General features: G+C 28.2%; 2 protein-coding genes across 2 annotated transcripts; one reads left to right on the top strand and one right to left on the bottom strand.

Moving 5' to 3' along the window:
* Positions 1-3403: 3403 nt before the first annotated feature.
* On the bottom strand, positions 3404-4452 carry THG (tRNA-histidine guanylyltransferase). The gene has a single exon (XM_087160507.1). It carries the CDS (start codon positions 4299-4301, stop codon positions 3531-3533), a length of 771 nt encoding a protein of 256 aa, XP_087016633.1. The 5' UTR covers positions 4302-4452; the 3' UTR covers positions 3404-3530.
* A 215-nt stretch (positions 4453-4667) lies between these two features.
* On the top strand, positions 4668-24595 carry LOC107441138 (meiosis-specific nuclear structural protein 1). The gene is made up of 5 exons (XM_016054290.5): positions 4668-5247; positions 15758-16173; positions 16675-17062; positions 19271-19401; positions 24183-24595. The coding sequence occupies exons 1-5, from the start codon at positions 5004-5006 to the stop codon at positions 24423-24425; spliced, it is 1422 nt and encodes a 473-aa protein (XP_015909776.3). The 5' UTR covers positions 4668-5003; the 3' UTR covers positions 24426-24595.
* Positions 24596-25232: the final 637 nt, after the last annotated feature.

Raw genomic sequence — 25232 nt, 5'->3', positions numbered from 1 at the left:
TAAAAATAAATATTATTTCTTCATTTTGACAAGTTTTTTTTTATAATTAATCCCCTAATCAGTCAATTTTGACATCTAAAAAATACTATTTATTAATATACTCTAAAAAAACTATTTAAAAAACTGTTTAAAAAAATAAAAATCTATTTACACATTTATTTCGCCAATCTTCCTATTTCTAAACTAAGAAAATTTTACTACTCATGAAGTGAAATTGTGAAAGTTGCACCAACTAATTTTATTAAGAAATTACGAAGTTTATTAAGAATTTATTAAAATATTACTACATATCTTGATTCTCACAATCAAAATATAAGTCAGTGAATAAGAATTAATCTAAAATAATAAAGCATAAAGTAAAATGAATACTTGACCGATGAACATTATGCGCTTTTATCACGCACTTCTAAATATACGAGTGTTATACAAAGTTTTGAAATATTAAAAATTCCAACTCACAAAATTTTTTCCCAATTGAAATTCGAAATAAAATATTCTTAGATCAAAAAATCATGACAAGTAAACAAGACTTTATTAATATGTAATATTAATATATAGTATAAATAAGGATGTATAATAAGTATTTGGATAATGAATTAGAGTTGATAAAAATGAAGTTAAGATTAAGGTATGAGTAAGAATTAGCTTAGGTAAAGCCATATTAGACAGGTCCCTTTAAAAAAAAATTTTTTTTTTTAGTATGTTTTAGTCTTACTTTGTAATACAAGCTTGATTGTTAATATACAGGGTGTTTATAAAGTCCCGGACCCATTTTGATGTCTAATAAACTCATAAAATAATAAAGATAGATTAAAATTAATAACATAAATTGTTAGATAGACTCAAAAAGTTTCATGACCCCTGTCAATGAACTTCCACGTGTGCCCCCTTCGTCGCACGGAGAATATCAAGTCGATAGTCAATTTCACGCCAGGTAGCGGCAAGCATGTCGATGTATGCATTCTCCTTAATATCCGCTCGAATAAAACATCACATAGAAAGTAAACATAACATTGCAATAGTTGCCAAAAAAAATGCAATTAATAAGCAGGCGATATTTAGAAAAGTACAGATATTTAGACAGGAAAATGAAACTATCTGAAATTAACCACACGTACAGACGATATTTACAAAAGTAAAGATATTCAAACCTGAAAAGGAAAATATATGAGTTATTCCATCAATAAATGCCATAAGTTTGTTTATATCTTCATTATTTTATGAGTTATTAAACAGCAAAATGGGTCCGGGAATTTATAAACACCCTGTATACATACCCTCCAACTGCTACGGAATTTCCGTAGTTTCAGAAATCTTCTTTTCAGACGGTAGCAAAATTAATGTCTTAATATTTAAAAAAAATTAATTTTAGCGTAACTTGTTCACTATTACTTATAAAAGTGCAGGCCATATGGCTAGATTCTTAAGTTCTGATAAAAGTTTTATGAGAGATCCATTTGCTTTAAAAATTTCTACTTTGGTTCGCTACCACTAGAAAGAATTATTTTCAAAATCCTCATAAGTTGGAGGGTATGCCTGTATATATAGAATTCAATCAATTTGATTTAAATCAAGCAATTATATTTCATTTAAGTTCAGATTTTCTAATAAAATAATTTAAAAATTTTACCGCTGAAACCCTTGTTAAAAATTATAATATTGAAGAAATTTTTACTATTCAAAAAAAGAAGAGAAAGAAAATAATAATAATTTAATAACTGCTCAAATTTGTTTTAAATTGTTTTAATATTTGCTTAAATATTTAAAATAATTCTCATATGACTGTAAAAAAAGAAGAATTTAGTTCGTAATACAAGGTTGATTGCTAATATTTAGAATTCGATCAATATACCACTGAACCACTTGCTAAAAATTATAATATTAAAGTGATCTTAACTATTCAAGAAAATTTAAATAATTATTTAAATTCTTTTTAATAATTTTAATATTTGGTTAAATACTTAAAATAAGTCCCATATCTCTGTAAAATATATCAAAAAAGTGAAGTTAACTATCGATTAAATATCTGATGTAAAACTTATTTTAATTGACTGAATGCTTCAAATGATTTCAATCAATGGCAATTAAATAAAAAATAAAGAATTAAATAAATTTCTCCAACTTTAAAATGAATATTAATCCAAACCTTCATTAAGTTTATATGCTATGTTTTAGTTACAGAAAATAACATTCTTTGGGAAAAACTGACCAAGTTTTGATGTCCTAAAAAATTTCTTATGAAGTTTTCTTATGATTTCTAGAAAAAAAATTTAAAAATAAGATTCCTTAGTTTTAGAATTTTTTAAGTACGATGTTCCTCTAAAGAGAATAAATCAGAATTAAAAGAGAATAAATTTTACAAATTATTAATATCGAGTTGCTCAGATATATATTAAATTTAATGCAATAAGTACTATTCATGAAAAAGTATGATATAATTTAATTTGAAGACTAAACCTATTGGGTGCTGCTATGTCGATTGAGAGTATTTCTTTTTCTTTTCAATTTCTTAGAATTATTGCATTTAATAATGAACATATAAAGCAGAAATAAAGATTTTGTATTAAACAAATTGCTTTACTTTTATAGATAATTCCACACTTCCAACCAAAGCTCCCATTTCGGGACAGACGAACTGGGAGTCATTATCAAGTGCTAGTAATAAATTTTTTGAATTAGCTGGTATTAAGGAAAGCTTATTACCAAGCATTTTCTGCAATTAATGTTTTTAGCATTGTGTTAAAAAAAAGCGATGGAAAAAAACCCCACTATTTTCGTATTTTACTTATTTTTATTATAAAAATCGAATACAAATAATTGAACTTCTGGGGTTGTATCTAATATAAGGTTTTTACCCTCTCTTGATGTTTGCACGAAATATAATGTCATAATATATTTAGCCAAGAAAAATAAACGGCTATTGAGGATAAGTTTTGCGATTTGTGAGAAAGAAAGGGATCTACATCTTTTTTTTAGATTAATATTTTGGGGAAATAATCTGCTGCGAACTCGTACGTTTGTGGAATGAGTATTTATAAACATCAATTTCTACTTATGATATCGATATTGGAGTGTGATTTTCCATTATTTTGCAGTTTCGATTTCTCGAGCACGCGCAGTCAACTTTTTCAGGAGAATAGGGGTATATTTTTACGTTATGAGCTGCCAAGTTGCGATTCCCCACATTGGCGAAATTTGTATCTAGTCCTTGGCATGACAATGACTGCAAACATACACTAACCCCTTTGCCCTACTCAGCCACTCCCTTTCAGCGATTGGAAGGGGGGTGTCAAACACGATGCGAGGATGAAAACTACATGTAACCAATTCAACATCACAGGACATCAATAATAGTTTGGGGATCTTCCTGGGGTCTCTCTCATTGAAAAAGTACTCAACGATTTGTTAATAATATATGTTTAAAAAATAATTCAATATTTTTTATACTTTATATAAATATATTTTTCTTATCAAAAGATACTTACACAAATTGTGGTTTAAAATTCTACAGATAAAATTAACAAATCAAATTAATCAGTCGAAAGAATGTAAGGATTTTTTTCCCAAAAAGAATCCCCGATTATATCAGTGAATGTCAAACACAGCCTTGTATTAATGTTCACAGAATTTTCAACAATCACCTGTTTCTTATTTATTTTTTCTTTCACTATAAGAGTACCTTTCCTAAACTGTTCTGGCTCATTATTGTAATTTACACCCAACTGAAATAAAATCTCGTGCTTCCCAGATGAGATGGTGTGTCTTATTCTTTCTTCCGCTTCCTTACGAGACACGCCCTCCAACTGAACTAAATTCCAAAATGTAGTGTTGTACAAATTATTGATATGGCAGTCTGTCTGCCTCCAACTCAGGTAATCACGAAGATTTTTGTTGGTCGGATAGGTCACTATTCTGCCATCGAATGACGGCAAACCCTTCATCCTCACGTCGGGGAAAAAGTCATTCCAATGAACAGCAAAAGAAACCGAAAATAAGCTGCAAACGTGTGTCAATATTTTCATCAGTCTTCTTTTGTAAAACCGAGTGTTTCTTTCGAATACAAAACTGTATTCGTCGCTCTGTCCGTACGCTAGTATTATATCGTGTATTTCTTGCATCACATTAGAAGCGCACTTGTTCATGAGATCCAAACAGCAAAGATCGTTTGGCTTTTTAAAATGATGAGTGTCTGCAAATTTATGAAAACACTTCCCATCGATACGAACAACAATCCACACGTTTGGTGTTATAACATCAGAACTTTCGAATTCTTTCACGTATTCATATGCACTTTTCGCCATTTCTCAATGTTAGATCAAGATCATTAACAAAGGAAAAAATGCTAAGTTTCAATTATTACAAAAAAAAAAAAAAATAATAGTAATCAAGATTTTGAAAGTTGATCGCGTTGCGACACCAGCAACGTAACCATCAAATGCGTTTCCGCATACCTATTTCTGTTGAACATGGAACTTGATTAGGTGCCTTTCGGAAATCAGAACAGGCTATATGAAAAAACTTTGTTAATTAATTTAAGATAATCATTTCTTTGTTAATATACATCTATATTAACCCAATGCCTGCTTTGAATATATCGTCAAAGAAATTATTTTTAGAAAAATTTTAAGAAATTTTGTGGTTGTTATAAGCATGATATCAGAAGTCGTGAATGGCAAGCCATCACCTAACAACCAAAAAGGCATAGCAACTGTGTGTAAACAACAAGGCAAGTCAAAAACAACTTTTATAAGCGATAAGCAGAGAGCTCGCCGCACTTGACTATCCTCAAAACAACTTTAAAGCTTAATAGTTAACTCTAAAAACGAAAATTAATTTGAACTAACAAAAATTAATTTTATAGTAATCTATTTTCCATTTCTCAATCAAGCGTTAGGCACTCATCTTAAAAGATCTTTGCATAACAAAGTTTCAAGATAAGTATTTTATTACATCATTTTAAAATTGATTAATATATTATTTCATTTGCGTAATTCATCACAGATATGTTAGGATTACTTAAAGAATGCGATCGCCAGATACAACAGCAGCGGGAAAAGTTGCTAAAAGAAAGAGATTTGGCTTTACAAGAAAAATTTCGTCAACTAGATCAGAAAAGAAGCATTCCAGACTATTTTTCTTGTGGTGAAAATGAAATAAATAAATTACAAATTGCTTCGAAATCTCACATCGATATTTATTGTAATCAGAATATTAAACGGTCTGAAAAATCACTCAGTAAAGAAGTGGGTAAGTAAATATGATTTCATTTTGTCGAATAGTAGTACAGATCTATTACAAATGCATTTGATTATAAAAGGTTCCAAAGCTGAGTTATTATAATTTGAATATTATAGTATCTAGTAGCTATTTTATTCCACACAAAGAGTAAAATAAGAATACCCCCTCAGGGGCCATTCATTATTGATGTCACACTTTTTTACGTGCTTTCTCCCCCTCCCCCCAATATCCAAGACTATTTGAGAGATAGATGTAGGCTCCAATAGGTGTAGGCCTAGGTTCAGACTATTATGTTTTAGATCATATTTCAAGTTTATTTGTTAACTTTATGTGTTTAAATGACATTTGTGAGCATAACGAAAATAATGACTAGACATGTATTTATTTTGATTTTAAAAAAAATATGTAACCAAATAATGTAAATTATACTTAATTTGCAGAATTCAAATGCTTTTAAACTAAATATACTTAGTCACACTTCTTGTAGCTACCTCCCCCTTGTCACAATTTCACAAACACCTCCCTCTCTTCCAAGTGTGACTTATGTACGGCCCCTTATTTATTTGAACTCCATGTCATATTTATAGAACTTCTTTTCTTTTTTCTTACTTACTTTTTTTTGCACTTTTCGGTTCACCGGATCAAAGTAAATTCAACAGTTTTATTATTTTTATTACTTATATTATTTCTACATACAGTGACGTAGAAAAAAGAGGAAATTTTGAGGTTTTAACCTTCTTATCCCTCTTGAGGGTCGAATTTCTTTCTATTATTGGGAAGTTAAAACCCATTATATTTGGAAATAATTATTTTTATTTTATTTCCAAAAAATATAATTCCGTTATTTTGTGATCAAGGGAAAAAACGAGCATATAAAAAAAACTTGTATGCAAAAAAGTGTTTACAAGAATTAAATAATTACGTTTAATTGTACCTAAAGCATCCCTCACTTCCCAAGAAGTCATTTGATCCCCTAAAAAATAGCCGCTTGTTTTACATTTGCTTCGTTCTATGACCCAGTGAATTGACAATGAATTACTTTGTCTAATTTTAAGTCATAAATCGCCTCAGGGAGAGAATTATCATGAATTTCTAAGGCTTTGATAAATTAAACTTTTAGGTAAGTGAATCGGGGGAGACACTGGTTGGCTCTTTTGGTTATTTCGTCAAAAGACTTCTGATTCCGGGACACTCATCGTAAAGTGCTCTCACGATTTATTGCAATTTTTTTTTCATTTATTTCATTTCAACATTTATGTATAGTGTTTATTTCAAAATTTTAATTTTGCAAAAATCCCTCTTTTTTTACTTTTCTTTTAATTGATTATTAATTGCTTAAATTGAAATCATCAATTGTTTTTATTACAATATATTCGCGATAGATTTTAATTTTTATTATTGTTATTTTAGCAAATTAAACTTTGATTTTATTCTTATGTTAGTTTTTGATGCTATTATGATATTATGCATTCTCTGCAATTTTTCTCATGTTCTCACTTTTTCCTATTTTATATTTATAACATTAAACGCTTTTAAAGAAATATTTTGCATCTGTTTAGGAAACATTAACGATAGTTTTTCTTCAAGGATGAAACATTTATATTACATTTAATTCAACAAAAAATTGTGAACAAAGTCTAACTGACAACAGATGTTTAATGAAAATTATTTATTTTAAATTGGATGCCTTCATTACACTAATGTTAAATATGCACAAGTCTTATATAATACCTTAAAACCAATATCATCATATTTTGAAATATTTAAAAGACTGATATTTAAAAAAATAATTAATAATACTTTTGAGATGAGGAATCTGTTTCAAACATTTTACTTGTATTTTTCTATCTCATTTTATATAGTATATGGAGCAAAACTGAAATAACTACCATTTTTATTCTCTTCTTTTGAGTAGCAATACAAAAAAGTCAGTCCTTAAAAAATATGAGCCAAAAAATAGCATATTAAATTAAAAAGCGACGTTTTGCAAGTTGACTAAGAAAGAAAAAAAAATTTATTTTTGTCTCTCCGGGTCTCGCATAAAAAGAGACTCGTAAATGCTTTAGCTTTTTTGGAGTTTTAGGTTTTGCAGCAGGCTTCAAAAAATAGAGCTATTTTTACCTTTTTCAAGCGCTTAAAAAACGTGGTATTTTTTTTATTTTTTAATTTCAGTTAATTATTTTATGCTATTTTAGTTTTTTTTAGTAGTTTGTTTATATGGAAAGGATTTATATAGATTATGATTGTAACTTGTATTGCAATCAGGCAGAGACTTCTACCTGATATTTGCGCATTCCATCTAGTCAGAAAATGATCAAAATTTTAACTGACGATCAATTCTTTTTCGAAATAAATTCTTCTCGTAGCTTTCAGGAAACGATAGAAATATGTGATGTCATCCAGGACAAAGCTTCAGTTAAATTTAATTGTTTTAACAAGGCGAGGAGAAACGTCGGATTATTGATTGATTATAAATTTCTTTTGGTGGTAACATCGTAATAAATTTAGCAGCAGTTCTATAGATCTTTTGCTAATTTATGTTCAATTGAAAATACTATAAATCGTTTTTTAAACAAAGTTATTTTATTTAATTTCTAAGAAAGTTCATTTTTGAATAATGAAAAAGGTATTTCGCTTTAAATGATCGAAATTTATTTCCATCAAATTTCAGAAACAGACTGAAATTTATAAATATCTAAAGGAGAGGTTTATAGTTGAAGCTAAAAAAAATCTGAGATTAAATACTTATTTTCAGATTCAATTATGTAAAATAGTTCGATATGAAGTCGCTTAAAACCTGTATTAATAAATTTAATTACTGTTTAATTATTTTGATTAGACGAAATGATAAGTCTACTATTGGTTCTGAAATAGTTCTAGTTTAGTATTCGAATTAAAAAAGCATATTAATTTTATTTTAATATTGTTTAAACCCTAACCATAACATAAGTAAAAAAAACAAATAATAATAAATAACAAATATTAAATGAATAAAAATAAACTTAGTTATAAAACTATTAAAATACAGTAATATTTAAATTCCTAACATTAAGCAGATTGTTGATATAAACTTCAATGCTTCAAAAAATATGAAATTGATAATAAACGTCGGCATATTTCGAGAGCTCAAAAATGTACGCCCATTCTCAAAAATTGCCTGACCGGAATGAGGAAAACAAAAGTGATTCGAAACAGAAAATGTGAAATTGCGATTAAAATAGAGGTTAAAAAAAGAAAACAACATAAACCGCATTGACCGAGAGAGTCAAATCAAGGTGAAATGCATTTTCAAGCAGTATCCAAAGTTGGTATGGAACTCATTTCGTTAGCAATGGCATCTGCTTTGATTATGAATAAAACAAGATTATCGGGGATGAACTGATATGACAGGGGTGGTAAGAATTTTGACATTTTCGAAATTGAATTTATGCCCAAGATTCCAAGAATGTACGGCAATATAGTTGATTTATCGCAATTTTGATAATGGATATATCTATTATGTTTTTCTAATCGCACCTATTTTGTCCGATGTGGCCTGCACTGTATTCATTCTCTGTTTCACTCTCGGCTACCGCGACTTTTCTAAGTTTATTTTTCACTTTTATCTTCCCTTTTCTTTTAGAAGCTTGACGTTTTAATTTTATTTTTTTTAATTAATTTTCATATTACTTTAGTTGCCCCTATTCACGCCTGGCAAATGTTGAAAATAGTTGCTCATTTTTCAGCGCACGAAACATTTGCTTCAAAAAAAATGACGATCGTATTAAAAGTTTACATGTTTCGAGGGCTTATTCTCAGAGCTAGCCAGACATAAATGACTTTGTGACGTGGATTTTTGAACGCGAGTAACAAAGTATATTAAATTAAAATCAACAATTCTAAGCTTTCTTTTATTAAGAACTTGCCAATTGTTTAAAAACGAACGTTTAATTCAAAGAAAAGCATAAATCAAAATACTAAAAATATAGATTAGTATATTATTGAAAAAATAATCTACGTGGTTACGTAAAAATTAAAATTTTGAAAAATCAGAAAAATATAATTAAATAACTTGTAAAACTGTCCTGGGAAACACTTCACTAAAAAATTGTAAATCTTGAAATCTTAAAATGAACACTAAAAAATTTATTTTAAGATTAAGACGATATATAACATCTTGAGAAATTTTAAGATGTTTAAAAATGTTGGCTACGTATTCGGCAGCTCTATTCTCTTTGTAGTGACATGAAATATTAAAACACGATTTCACATAATCATCGTTGATATTGCAATTTTATTCAAGAAGATATAACGATACCTGTTATAAAACTTTTACCTCCATTTAACTTGAAATTGCTTGATAATTATCAAATATATATGTGGTAGAAATTGATGAATATATTATTCCAAATCAATGCTTACGTATGTATATTATTGAAATTGTATCCATTATTCAAAAATGAAATAAAATTACCTACTGAAAATAAGATTTGAAAAAAAAAAGCAGATGTATAATCACATTCTATCAGAAACAGACTTTCATAAAACTCAATATTCGTTGAATAAAATGTTTTATTCAATAAAATGTTTTTTTTCTTTCAATAAAATTTTTTATTCAAATCTCTCTATTAAATTACGAATACATTTTTAGACGACTAAAAAAGAAACATCGTATTTTATTATTTAAAAAAAAAGGATTAGCAATCGGTTATTAGCGAAAGAAATATGGATGAAATTTTAAGTTACGCGTGTGGAAGTCAAGTTCCATGCAAGTTAATCATATTTAAATATTAATCGCCCCATTTAAATATTTATACATTGTCACCAAATTATTTTGAAAAAAAAAAATTAATTTTAATTTTTCTGGGCTTTTACTGAATAAAAAAAGTTGAAATATTAGATTTTGCAGTAGAAAAATAGATTCAAAATTTTTTCATCCACAATTAAATTAAATAATAAGAAATCGTACATATTTATTAAAAACTATTGTTTGCCTGAAATTAGCTTTGGCTAAATGGGTTTCATGAGTAGGTGCAATTTATTTATTTGAAATTGCTCAATTAATCTTAAAGATATGTCTAAAAATGTACAAAGGGAATTTAACATTAAGGGGACCAAACTTTCATCCGCCCTCCTGACTAAACTATTAGGGTCACATTTTCCAGATTGCGACTACCCCCTATATTTTGTAGGTTAAGAATCCAAATATGTAAAAAATATATATTGATATTTAGAGAAAGTATGCTTTTGATTTCTGATTTCGTAACTTAATTAATAATTAGCAACAAATGATTATCATATTTGAAACATCCACAGAAACCATTAAGATTGACATTAAGTGCGTGAAAATCCGATCATTAGAACGAAAGTTATTCAGGCGATATCTTTTTTTTTTTCTTCTTTTTTTTTGCCCACTGTACATGCGTTATCGTCATTATTAACATGAATCCTTAACAAAATCTAAGAAGTTAATAATCTAAAGTTAATATTTAATAGAAAAACGTCATAAATGGTTGACGAATTATTCACGAAGAAGGCGAGTTTGAAATCATCAAAAGCTGTTTGATTGCCCGAAAACTTTTCCACTTTTACAAGTAAATAGATGTAGCATTTATGCAGATTCATTAAAAAAGAAATTTTTGCAACAATCACTGTATAATTATTTCAAATTTACTGCAGAATTCCGGATTTAAGGCTTTATATTTTTTTACATTTAGGATTTTAAAGTCACTCCTTACAAACTACGGTAATTTTGTAGACAATAGCTAAAACGTTTTTTAAAAAAAGTTTTTGTAAAAATTACTTGACATTAGTCGAAAATAACTGAAGTATTTTTATAGTTAAAGTTGTACTGCAAAAAATATACATTTGCCTGTCAAAAATACTTCAACTCTGTCTAAATTATGAAGTTTATTTATAGCTGGAAATTAATCAAATGTTTTAATAATCTGATTAAGTAATAATGTTTATAAATTATAACAAAAGTTAATGAAAGTTGCACTTAAAAAATACAATTGTATTAAGTACAATATTCTATTGTTTGTGGGCAGAGATAGCCTGGTTTGTAGGACGTTGTGCCCATGTCCAAGAGATCACGTGTTCGTTTTTAGCCTGTCGAAGACTTCCCGTGTAGTAAATGTTGAATGGTGGACGTTAAATCTGTGGGTCATAAAGTTCTCCAAGTTCCCATAGCAAATCAATAACTCTGGCGGTACTGAATTGGAAATTAATATATATATATATATATATATATATATATATATATATATATATATATATATATATATATATATATATATATATATATATATATATATATATATATATATATATATATATATATATATATATATATATATATATATATATATAGATAGATAGATAGATATACAGTGCACTCCCGATTATCTGGGTTAATCACCGGCACAGGGAGCACGGAGAATCGAAAAACACGGATAATCCGAAAACTCTTTTAATTAGAGAAAAAAATCAATATCAGTACAAAAAATATAAAAGTCACTGGTATTTGCATGCTGTATAACATCAAACTAGGAATTTTCCTTTTAAAAAATTGTGTAATGCGTCTTCGTCATATGTTTTACACATGTTTTACGAACCGCAGTAATGTCACCGTAATTAAATCCTCCATATAATCTAATAAAATTTCCACAGAGCAGCAGAAATAGAAATTGTATTTCCCTCATTTACTACATCTTCCGCATCAGTTACTATCATCACTATTTGATTTAACAACATAAAGATGTCTTCATCTGTCAAATACTGGAAGTCAGGCTCACATGCATCACTTTGAGGCCGATCTTCAAAACCTTCTTCGTCAAGAATTTCGAAACCTCAGATTTCTGTTGCTTGTTCGAGACTCTTGTTATCATATTTTTCTTGAACATCTGAAGAAGATTGCTCATCAAGCGATATTATCTTTCTCCAAGATCGAGATAAAGTAGACGATTTTACCTTTGACCATGCTGCTAATATTCGATATACTTCAATCCACTAACGAATATTGCTTCCAAAAATTTGGTAGTGTTATAACTTCATGAATAAAGTTTTTTTAATCTTTAAAATGTTTCTCTTTATATTTTTCGTGTGATTCCGGAATGAGCACGGATAATCGAGAGTGTACTGTATATATATATATATATATATATATATATATATATCTTTTTTTCCGTTTTTTTTCTGGTTTTTCCTTTTTTTCATCATTTTTTTTTTTTAAACTGTTGTTTGTTATTTTTTAACTTATTATTTCCCCCCCCCTTTCTTTTTCATGTCTATAATTTTTCTTTGTTTTACTCCTCATTTTGAACTTATATATATATATATATATATATATATATATATATAAAGTTCAAAATGAAGATAAAACAAAAGAAAATTATAGACATATAAAAAAAGGGGGGGAATATTAATGAAGAAAAAAAAAACAACTGATTCAAAAAAAAAAAAAAAAAAGAGGAAAAAGGATGAAATTTTTTTTAAAAAAAAACAGAAAATAAAAGATATAATCTTTTCATCGGCCCACACGATTATATCCGCAAAAAAGAGTGCTTTCTGATATTGTATCAATATAGCCAAAGCAAAATATATTAATACAATAGTGTGAGGAGCACTCAAAAAAATTTTTTTACAAAAATTACAACAAATAAAATAGAACAAATCCAACAAATTTTTCCAACAATCCAACAAATTTTTCTAATATTGTTCAATCAATTAAGCAACTTCAAAAAATTTTGTAATTACTCCCATAGACAAAGCTAACAATAATTATGCTATATTCTGTAAAAAATTCTATGTTGGACTTTTAAATACGGAGCTAAAAAATAGTAAAAATTTTAAACTTAGTAATTTCAATAATAATATTGTTATTAAAAATTTTTTAGCTTTTTATAAGAGATTCAAAATTAAAATTAGCAATATACAATTTCCTTACTTAATTATCAGTCCTAAATTTCATAAAATTCCTGTAAAATTTAGAATTATCACATGTGGATCTAATACTTATCTAACTAAACCTGGCACCATTTTCTCTAACTACTTAAATAAATACGGAGCTAAAAAATAGTAAAAATTTTAAACTTAGTAATTTCAATAATAATATTGTTATTAAAAATTTTTTAGCTTTTTATAAGAGATTCAAAATTAAAATTAGCAATATACAATTTCCTTACTTAATTATCAGTCCTAAATTTCATAAAATTCCTGTAAAATTTAGAATTATCACATGTGGATCTAATACTTATCTAACTAAATCTGGCACCATTTTCTCTAACTACTTAAATAAAATTATTAACAATATTACTAAAGAAGGTTTCTCTTGGATTATCACTAATAATCAACCGATTTTAGATTTCATTAAACATAATAAAATTAATTCTATTGCGACTTTTGATTTCCAGGATCTTTTCAATAGCATTCCCCTTTCTAAACTAAAAGATGTCCTTTTGAATTATTACTGTGATTTTAAAAATATCCTTTGTTGCGATTTTGATTATTGGGAAATTCTGATTAATGTTTGTCTTTTTAATACTAATTATCTTTACAATGGAAAGGATATTTTTCTTCAAATTGATGGAATACCACAAGGATCTAATTATTCATCTCTCTTAGCTAACTTATTTTTGCATTATTATGAAAAAAATTATACTCTTAGTATTAAATTTGTTTTTAGATATATTGATGACTTAATTATCTTTAATTTTCAAGATTTTACTATTTTATTAAATGATATTTACCCTGAGGAATTAATCTTCCTTCGTAATCATAATGATAATATTAATTTCAATTTTTTGGATTTAGGTATTATAAAAGTTGAAAATATCTGTTTTGTTGATTTATGCGATAAAAGAAATGATTTTAATATTAATAAGCTAATTACTTTGAATTCTAATGTTTCTAGGAGCATCTATTTCAATACCACTTTTAATGAAATGAAATGAATTAAAAGAATATGTAGTAATATTTATTTATCCAAAAAACAAATCGATAAACTCTTTCAAAATTTGATAAAAAAAACAATGGATACCCAACTAAAGTAATAAAATTTTACAAAAAATCATTGAATTAATCGTATATTTTTGTGGATATATATACTAAACATATTCTTTGTTAATTTATATAATTTTTCCATGTGCAAATCCATTTTGGGTAAATCCGTTGCCAAAATTATTTACTAAATAATTTCTTTGCTAATTTAGATAATTTTTCCATGTGCAAATCCATTTCGGGCCAATCCGTGGTTAAAATTATCTACTAAAAACTTTTTTCTTTGTTAATTTTTATAATTTTTCCATGTGCAAATCCGTTTCGGGCAAATCCGTGGGTAAAATTATTTACTAAAAATTTCTTTATTAATTTATACAATTTTTCCATGTGCAAATCCGTGGCTAAAATTATCTACTAAAATAATTTTTCTTTGTTAATTTTTATAATTTTTCCATGTGCAAATCCATTTCGGGCAAATTCGTGGGTGAAATTATTTACTAAAAATTTCTTTATTAATTTTTCCATGTGCAAATCCATTTCGGGCAAATCCGTTTTAAAATTATCTACTAATTTTTTTTTTCTTTAATAATTTATATAATTTTTCCATGAGCAAATCCTTTTCAGGCAAATCCGTGGCTAAAATTATTTGCAAAACAGGCAATTTATGTTTCTCTTTTCTATTTTATATTTTTTCTTAGATAAATATTTATTTATTTTCTAAAATTATTTATGCTCAACTTTTTAAATTATCCAGTATAATATTACCTTGCGCACATCCATTTCGGGCCCATCCCTGGTAACTAACAAATCAATGCACAGCATAACAAATCACTTCAGCAATACAGTAAAAACGGCACTTTAAATTCCTCTAGTTACACTCAATTTGCGCTTTTGTTTTCATATTTTGTAATCTTGCAATCTTGTTGCGAAAATATTTTTAAATCATTCTTGAAAAATTTCCCGTTCATGTAAGTACATCTGATTTCACTACTCGCTTTAGAGATTTTGTTTTATACTGTTTTTTCTTTTCCTTTTATTTTATTTTCTGTTTTTGCGTGTTATTTTATTTATTGTGTTCTATTTTATTTGTCGTAATTTTTGTAAGAAAAATTTTTTGAGTGCTCCTCACACTATTGTATTAATATATTTTGCTTTGGCTATATTGATACAATGTCAGAAAGCACTCTTTTTTGTAGATATAATCGTGTGGGCTGATGAATAGATTATATCTTTTATTTTCCGGTTTTTTTAAAAAAATTCCATCTTTTTTTTTCTTCTTTTTTTTTGAATCAGTTGTTTGTTATTTTTTTTTTCATTATTATTTCTCCCCCCCCCCCCACGCTTTTTCATATCTCTATAATTTTCATTTGTTTCATCTTCATTTGGAACTTATTTAATGAGTTCTGTTTACTTGCGTTCTGTTTACTTGCAGCTTATGCGCAATAAATGAAACTTATTGTTTTTCTTAATTTTCTTCGTGTATTTTTGTATTTATTTTGCTGTGTATGTATATATATATATATATATTGTTAATTGATAGGGGAAAAAAGATCAAACAAAGTGAGGGAAGAGAAGATTCGTCAATTATTATGGAAGAATGCACCGGAACTCCAGAATCTGCGCAAAATGATCTTAGCCGCAGACGTCTGCAGAGAGCAGGCACTACAAATGGCTGAAAAGAATGCTCTACGAGAGCTTGAAGACGAACAGAAAAAGCACTTGGCAGAAATATCAGCGAAAGAGAAAGCCGCTCTGGAGGCCGAAGAAAGAGACAAGGATTTTCAAGAGATGAGAGCGAAACAGAAATACCACAGAGAATTAGATGAACAGCTTCGATTCAAAAGAACGCAAGAATCATCTGACGATGGCCAGGCCGAGAGGGAAAGAGCCGCCATTGATGAAATGAAAAGACAAATAGAGGAAGAGGACTTGAAGGAAGCGAGAGCAAAGATTGAGGTAACAGAAGTCAAATTTTAGTAAAAGGAAAATGTCGCCCTCGTGAATGTCCCCCCTCATTGTTTTCATTTTACTTTCTCATTTTTTTATTTATTGCACATTTTAAATTCAATTGCTTATCCCTAATTACCTGGTGATTTTAATTTCAATCAATCCACGCTTGAGTCAGGAGTTTACTGAACTCCCCATTTACTCGGAGCCAGTTCGTGATAAAAAGAAATAAAAAAATTTTTTTACTTCCGATACTCTTATAGTCTGTTTTCAGGCTCACATTATCAAGTCAGGACAACTCTGAGTCAAGCCGGGAATCGAAATTGGCTCCTACGACGCATGGTCATTTTTCGCCTATCCTTGTAAGATGAAGTTCTTAATTTCAGGAATGGTGTAAATATAACGAGCTTTTTTTCAGGCTTGTGACGTCAAAAAACTGTTATCAGTCTTGTAAATGTAGTGTAATGTAAATTCAAAACAGACATTAATTCTCGTTGCATTTTTCAACAGAAACAAAATGAGCTCCGCCGCCAGATGTCGGAACTTCTAATGGTGAGAGAGGAGTTGAGATCCCGAGAGAAGCTAAGGGAGATGTCAGAGAACTTGAAAGTGGACGAATACAGAAAGGCTCAGGAATTGAGAGCCAAAGGGCAGGAGGAGAAGAGACAATTGGAGCTGGAGCAGCGACTGCAGATACAAGAGGAACTTCTAGACTTCTTGGAGCAAATATGTCGGGAGAAGATGAAATGGGATGAACTCCGCACTGAGTTGGCGATAGAGGAGAGAGAAGAAGAAGAAAGGGAAAGGTTTCGAGAGGAAGAAATGAAACGAAAAAAAATCGGAAAAGATCTCCAAAAGGTTTATGATATGCAGTTGAAAGTCAAGAGGCAAAAGGAAGGTTAGTTTGATGTTTTTCCCCCGAGTCAGCTGTACTGTCTGTCGAACCAAAGAACTCCACCCACTACTCTCTGCTGTTATAAAAACAAGAAAAAGTGTATTTCATTCAAGGGAAGTTTTCGTTACTTCGTTCATCAATTCGAGTCAAAGACTGTCCTAAATGTTTACCATACAGCTCAGATAAAAAATAGTTTGACCTCGTAGCCATAGTCACGGCTCTACATGACTGCTGAAGAGAGTTCTTTAGTCAGACAGAGAGTACACGCACTTATCTTTTTTAAACAGAAAAGAGAATACAAAAATACGTATTTAGTCATCTATCCAAAGTCTAAAAATTTAAAAATCAGCTTCGAGAAAAAAATCCCTTACCAAAAAAAAAAAAAAAAAAAAAAAAAATGCTTAAGTAAAAAACAGCCAGTGACTAAATGCCTTTGAAGAATTAATTTTTTCCTTTTAGAGAGCGGGGAACATTTCAGCATCAATAAAGGGACCGGGACAAAAATTATAAATTGTTAGGTCTACAATTTTTAAATCATTGTAAAGAGTGCAATTTTAATTTACAAGATGGAAAATTTAAGCACAATCTTTCAAATAATTTCTTGTATATGAAATTTTAAAAAAGCATTTTTAAAATTTGATTTTTCAAAAATTATTTGACCTTTTTCGTTCAAATTTTCTATTTTACGTTATAAAAATGCATTCTTTCGAATGATGTAAAAATTTTGGTACCCTACAATTCTAAAGTTTTTTCAACTATTATTAAATAAAAAAATAAAAATAATAAATACTTATTAAAATCATTTTTTGCATTTAATTAGCTTTGGTTAAATAAATTTTATAATTGTGTTCAAAAAATTTCTCCAACTATGGTGAAATACGCCAATATTGAATTTAATATTAAGGGATCCTAACTTTTGACAACACTCTAGACCAAACTATTAGAATCCCATTTCCCAGATTACATTTACATTCAGATTACATTGCCTTTCCCCAGATTTCTCAGATTGCGTGCCTCACATGTTTAGATAACTATGTCAAATGCGCAAATAAATACAATTTGTAATTTTTGCACATAAAACCCTTATAACTTCTAAACTATTAGTCTGATCGTCTCCAGGTTGGTCCCATTCGTTTCAACGTAAAAAATTACATTGATGCCTCACTTGAATGTATAGAAGAAATTCAATTTTCTTCCCTCAAAAAAGAGAAGAAGCGAACAGAGAAGAGTTATTTTCATTTATAATAATATACCAAACTTTTGTCAACAAAATAAATAAATAAAAAATAGCTAGGGCATTACAAAATACAATTTCTTTCAATAACTACTGGATTAATTACAGTCTACAGTAGTTATAAACGCAATAAAGTATTTTGGTATCTAACTATATGTAAAAATCTAATGATGGTATCACAGTTTTCCATTGTTGTCGGTGCATTTTTATTGACCGAAAAATCACATGGTACGGTAAGATCCAGTTTTACCACATTAATCGCCATCACCATAAAATTTATATAAGTCATAAAGTTATTGTTTTCCTATAAATACCTTTGCATTCCTAATTTAAAGGTATTTACCTCTACTGTTAATATTACGCTTTTGATTTTGTTTGTTTTCTAAATTAAGAGTTTAGGAGGATTGTTTTTATTTTCATTATTATTATTAGAATAACGTAATTCTACGTTAAATTTTAATGTAAAGTTATTTAAATCGGTGTCTGATCTTATTAACCTTTTTAAAATCATTATTTTTGTTACATATTTCATTAATATACTATTATGAATTACGGTTAAAGATACTCATTGCATGATTTAGAACTTAAATTTCAGATTCTTGCACCAATTGATTAACGCAAACATTGTATTTAAAATACATACGTCCATTTTGTAAGCCAAAATATTAAATGACAGTTGTGAACTCACCAAGTTTGTTATAATAATATACTTTTAATTTTAAATGCTTTTTCAAAAAATGATTTGCGTCCACTTATAAATCTTAATAAGTATCATAAGGGAAATATTTGGACGTGGAGGCAGAAGTGTTCTTTTCAGTTGAATAAATCCAACTGTCTTATTATGCCAAGAAACAGCAATTATTGCGAAGCAATCATAGGGGCTGGTGAGCGTCAGCGAACAGGGACCTTAGCCCCTTAGTTCATTTAAATTTTGTTATTAATATTAAATGTTTCAAATTATTTTTGATAACTTATAGATTTGCAAAAAAAGGAGGACGAGTTATTCCGACAACGCATGATGAGGCAACTGCATGAGGAAGATAAGTTAGAACAGATGGGTGCTCAGAAGAGAAGACAAAAGCAATTGGAACACAAACATCAGGTCGAGGTAATTATAATTAAAAATATGATATAAATAAAGTATCACTCTAATATTAATTTTTGATTTTCAAGTAGCATAAGAAAATAATCTACTATGTTTGGCTCACTTCATTTAATATTTGATGTTTCCTCAGCTTTCAAGCAAACTATTTTTTATTTTTTAAACTTTTTGGTTGTTAATTCCTTATATCTATATCCCCTTTGATGGAAGTTGAATTTCTGCGTTAAATATGCTTTATACTTTTATCAAAAGCTTATACTGGATATCTTTCATGTCATTTTGTCGCAAGGGAGCTCTGCTTTCTTATGTAATCACAAATAGATTTTCTGGATTACATCATTTGAACAAAAACAATTCAAATAATCTTAAACTAAACTCAGCGTGAAATTCAGTTTTTTAAAAATGTTAATTAATGACTTCTACCTAATTATAATTTAAAAAGAATTAAAAAAAGTGGTAGATGACAAAGTTCATTGGCTACATCCACTGTTCTCATAGCAGTCGGTATTCTTCTAGGATTCGATTTCCCGTGATGATGTGTGTTTGATTGCAATTCTGAAAATATACCGGTGATTTCGAAGGGGGGAAAGTCCCAAGCGTTGTGTGGAGACCTGGTGGTTACTTCAACTATTTTCCCTCTGGCATTATGTAGAATATTATCCAGTATTGTTTTCGAATCTTCATTCTGTATCTGTCATTCGAATCTTCATACTGTAGCTCTAGTGGAACGCCAAGTCAAAGCAAAATAAATATTTAAACTTGATACTTAACAGGGAAATCTGTTCTGCATTATATAAGAAAACTCTTTCTAAAGTTGCAAAAAAATATATACATCAGGGAAAGCAACAGTTTTTTTTTCTTAGATTAAAAAGTCTGTGATAAAATTTTTTAATATTTAAAACGTTCCTCCAAATTGTATTGTATGGACTCTTAAAAATATTCGGAAATCGGGAATTGTTAGTTGATTTTTATAGTTTTCATCTAGGTGGGAAAATTATGCCTAATTCGCAACTTTTTGTTAAATTTATGATTTTTGTTATGTTTAAACCAAGGTTTAAACTATTAAAAATTTTGATAATTCTTTTTATGTAGAGTATATCTATTGTGCGTTCAGAGGAAAGAAGAACAGAAAATAAGTCGCCACAATCTTGCCATATTTAGGGACTTTCTCCTCAATTTTTATTTTTAAGGAATCATGATCAATAAAAAAAGAGAGCAAAATGTAATTTTTTCAGATTTCAATGCAATTAAAGTTTTTAATAAACTAAAGACGATAAAAAATTTAATTTATTTAGTATTAAACAAAACCTTAGATTCCTTTCATTCTCCATTGTTGTATCACTCAGATCTTTTTTTTAAATTTTTATTTCTATCCTTATTTACATCCAATTTTTCTTCCAGCTTAAGGCAATCAGACTGTGTTTTATATATATATATATATATATATATATATATATATATATATATATATATATATATATATATATATATATATATATATATATATATATATATATATATATATATATATATATATATATATATATATATATATATATATATATATTATATATATATATATATATATATATATATATATATATACACTAGAGGGCTCCGCCCCCTGCTCACTGCCGCTCGTCAACCCGCCAACAAACTTAAAGTGTTTGTTTCAATTGAAACAATGATGTTTCAATTGAAACAATTATTTTTTATACATTGATCGTATTTACTCTCGAAATTTTTTTTCTTGGGAAATTTTTTTTTTCAGTGAATTGATTGTTTTGATTGGCATAAAAAATTATTTTCATATTTATTATTTTATGTGTTACAGTTTCTATGATTTATTGATTAGTTGAATTTATATTTTTATTTTACTGTAGTGTGTAGGGTTAATATGAAAATGCCATTAAAATATTTTTCACTTCTTAATACAACTACAATAATTATTGAAATTCAATTTTAATACCTGAATGCAATTGCGGTGTGGCAGAAATTTTAAATTAAATCAAGAAATGTTAAAACTAATACAAATAATTTGGAAAATGAATCAAATACTTGTTGTTAGAATTTGAAGTGAAGAGCAACCAAACATCAATGCTTGAGTCCAACGTTGTTAATTAGTTCATAGCCCAGTTCTAGCTCAGACATTTCATAAGCAAACAAAATTTCTTATGGCTGAGAGTCAATTCCAACATAGAGATAGAGTGACCAAACACAAACTTACAATGTATAGTATCCGGATACACTCAAAGTACATTAAAAATAAAAATATAAAAGTGACAACTACCCGATGGTGACTAAGAAAACTGTCTTGTTAAATACTAACACAAGTAGTACTTTAAAAATAAACCCAAACCTCTGCACAAAAATTACTTTGAAAAATATCCGAACTGAGATTTTTGAAGAAAAAAAAATTATGTCCAAAAAGAAAGAGAGATATAAATGTAAACCAACAAAAGGTAATTTGCAAATTAACCAAACTTGCACTTCAGATTAAAAATAAGGAAAATAGCTAGGTCAGTCAAATTTTAAAAACTGATTTACCTTAATACCATATTAAATTTGAAAGCTTTGTTAATTAAAAGAAATTATTTATTAAAAAAATAAAAGAAAAATTTGAACATAAAAGATATAAATGAGAATAACAAGAATGTAAATAAAGTGAATTTAAAGAAAAATAAAACGAAAAATAGACATAAAAATAAAAATTTAAATAGCAAAACTGAAAATAGTCTTGAATTTTCAAATATTCTTGAGACTAAATGTGACAATGATGCGTAACATTGTCAAAATTATGTTGACAGAATTGTGCAAATCCAAGATAATAAATAAATTCCTAACTTCAGGAAATTTTCAAATATTTTGCTATTAAAGTGGCAAATATGTAAGGTAAATAATAAATAAAGTGAAATGAAGTCAATACTGAAGTCTTGGATTTCAGAGTAACAACCACTATCTCATTTTTATTTTTATTTGTTTTCAAACAAGGTAAACAATACTCAAGACTAATTCCAGATTGAAATTTTTCCTGTAAAACTGTTTTTTGTATTATGTGTTACTTACATTTTAACTTACACTTTTTCAAAAATGTTTATAATTTTTTATCATGATTGAAAAGTTAACTTAAATTGAGTTATTATTATGAAGAATACTTCTTATGGTGAAAAAACTGTTATGAAAAGACTTGGAACTGAAAAAACTGTTAAGTCCAAAAAAAAAAAAAAAAAAACTGTTGAAAATGAAAATCTTAAATTTACTGATGATGCTACAACAGATTTCTAATTGTGTTAAAATTTTTACCTTGAGTTCAAATGTAATTTTTTTATAATTCATATTACTTTTATATATTGTTAACATTACAAATTTGATTTTTTTCATTTTAATTGTACTTCTACCACAGGGAAGATTTTGCAAATGGATAATTTTTAAAATTTTTGGATTGTAATTAAACATTTTTGGCGAGGGTGGATGTAACATAAAAAGCTTCAATTAACCTTTTTATGTTGGTTCTTTTCTGAATATCCTTTTATTTTATTTTATTAATTTAATCGAAATACTTTCTCACACTTTTAAATTCACATCCTGTCCTTAAATCTATTTTTGGATCAACTATGCATCAATTAAAAGCAGGATATTTTCCCCCTTTACTCTCTGTGGGAATCGAGACCTATTTGATAAACCAATTACAATTACTAAGATTTCCCTCTTTTCCCTAAATTGAAACATTTTACGGATTTACTTTGCAAGATTTTCCCTTACATATAATCAAGAAGCACAACTTTTCGTACTCACTTTCATGACTGCTTTGCTTAATAATTAATAAATACATTTTGTACCCTCCTTCCCTGTCTAAGACCTGTCTTAATCCTTCCACTCGGCATCGACGTTATATATATATAAGTTCAAAATGAAGACAAAACAAAGAAAAATTTTAGACATATGAAAAAGGGGAAGGGGAATATATATATATATATATATATATATATATATATATATATATATATATATATATATATATATATATATATATATATATATATATATATATATATATATATATATATATATATATATATATATATATATACCAAAGAGCCATTACATTATGATCACCCTGCTAATAATATGTAGGACCTATTTTAACCTTCAAAACAGCTAGCACCCGGTGTGGCATTGATTCCACAAGGTGCTGATAGGTAGTCTGAGGTATCTGGTACTAAGCGCTCATCAACTGGTCCTGCAATTCCCTCACATTGCGAGGGTGTAGCGTGGCAGCACGAATTTGGTTTTCCAAGTAGGATTAAAAATGCTCTATTGGATTAAGGTCAGGTGAATTTGGGGGCCAAGACATGACTTGAAAATTACTGGAATGTTCCTCGAGGATTCGACGCTTATGACATGGCGCAGATCCTGTTGGTAAACACCATCCCCCGCAGGAAAAACTGTTGCCATGAATGGGTGCAACTATGTTCAAGTAGCTTACAGACGTCAGGGATTGTTCTATAAAGATTATGGATCCCAATGTGCCCATGAAAACATTGTTCCTGGGTGAGAAACCATTAAAACCTGGGCGAGCCCACTGTTATAGATGGAGGGTGGTCATAATGTAATGGCTCTTCGGTGTGTATATATATATATATATATATATATATATATATATATATATATATATATATATATATATATATATATATATATATATATATATATATATATATATATATATATATATATATTCCACAAACTTTTTCTTAAAGATAACTATAATTAGATTTGTTTTACAGTCACTGTTAAATGAAAACCGACTTAAAAAAGCAGCTGAAAAGTCTAGAGAAATGGCGGATCAGGACTATCAGATGAAAGTAGAAGCAGAACGCGTCAGAATGGTTGAGGAAGAGAGGATTCGATTCCTGAAAGAACATGCCAGTGATCTACTTGGTTATCTCCCAAAAGGAATATTCAAAGATAAAGAAACTCTTGAACATTTGGGTGAAAAATTTAAAAAGTTCTACTACCCTTCAGAGTGAATCTTCGGCGATTGAATTTTTGATTGTTTTGTGAAACACGAATTTTTTATGCATCGCATCGTTTTGTAAGGTATTGCCACTCTCAGAAACTTTTTGAGAATTATATATTGCACTCCAAAACATTTCTTGAAAATTGTAACAAAACTGATAAAATTTAGATTTTGCCAAAATACGTTCTATATTTATTAGAACATAGAAAAAATAGAGAAATGGATTAATTAAACCGTGTAAGATTTTATTTTATATTTAATGCTGTTACAAACAAAATGTACGCTTTTATTTCTATACTTAATACTTTCAAATTCAATATATATATATATATATATATATATATATATATGGTAGTTAGTGCAGCATTGGATGAAATAACGACGATAATTTAACAAACATAACAATTTAATAGAAATAAAAGGATAAGTTTAACATTATTGACATGACTGGTGAGAGCTTCCTTCGCGCAGTATCGACCAAATGCATGTGAATAAGAAATAGATTGTTCTATGGTATTAAGTCAAGACTTAATTATAAACTCGGAAGTTTCCCATCGGGACCTCCCCTTCGGGACTCGTTGGCGCCTCTCTACTAGGAAGTAGTATCTCATGATTTCTTCTCAGTATTACATGATAAAGAATGATGATGTAATCTTCTGAGATATTACACCAAGTTGCTGAAAGTCAACATAATTCGGCGATCCTGACAACAAAATGTCCTCATTTTTATCAGAACAGCTTCAGACACAGTTAGCTGAAGAAAAAGAAAAAGAACGAGAAAGCAAAATATAAAAAATAAGCAACAATTTTTTAATTT

Source organism: Parasteatoda tepidariorum, chromosome 4 (genome assembly GCF_982258835.1).
Source record: "Parasteatoda tepidariorum strain Cologne lab strain chromosome 4, Ptep-v5.0, whole genome shotgun sequence".
In the NCBI taxonomy this organism is placed as follows: domain Eukaryota; kingdom Metazoa; phylum Arthropoda; class Arachnida; order Araneae; family Theridiidae; genus Parasteatoda; species Parasteatoda tepidariorum.
The sequence above is the reverse complement of the archived record's forward strand: the minus strand, read 5'-3'. Positions and strand labels throughout refer to the sequence as shown.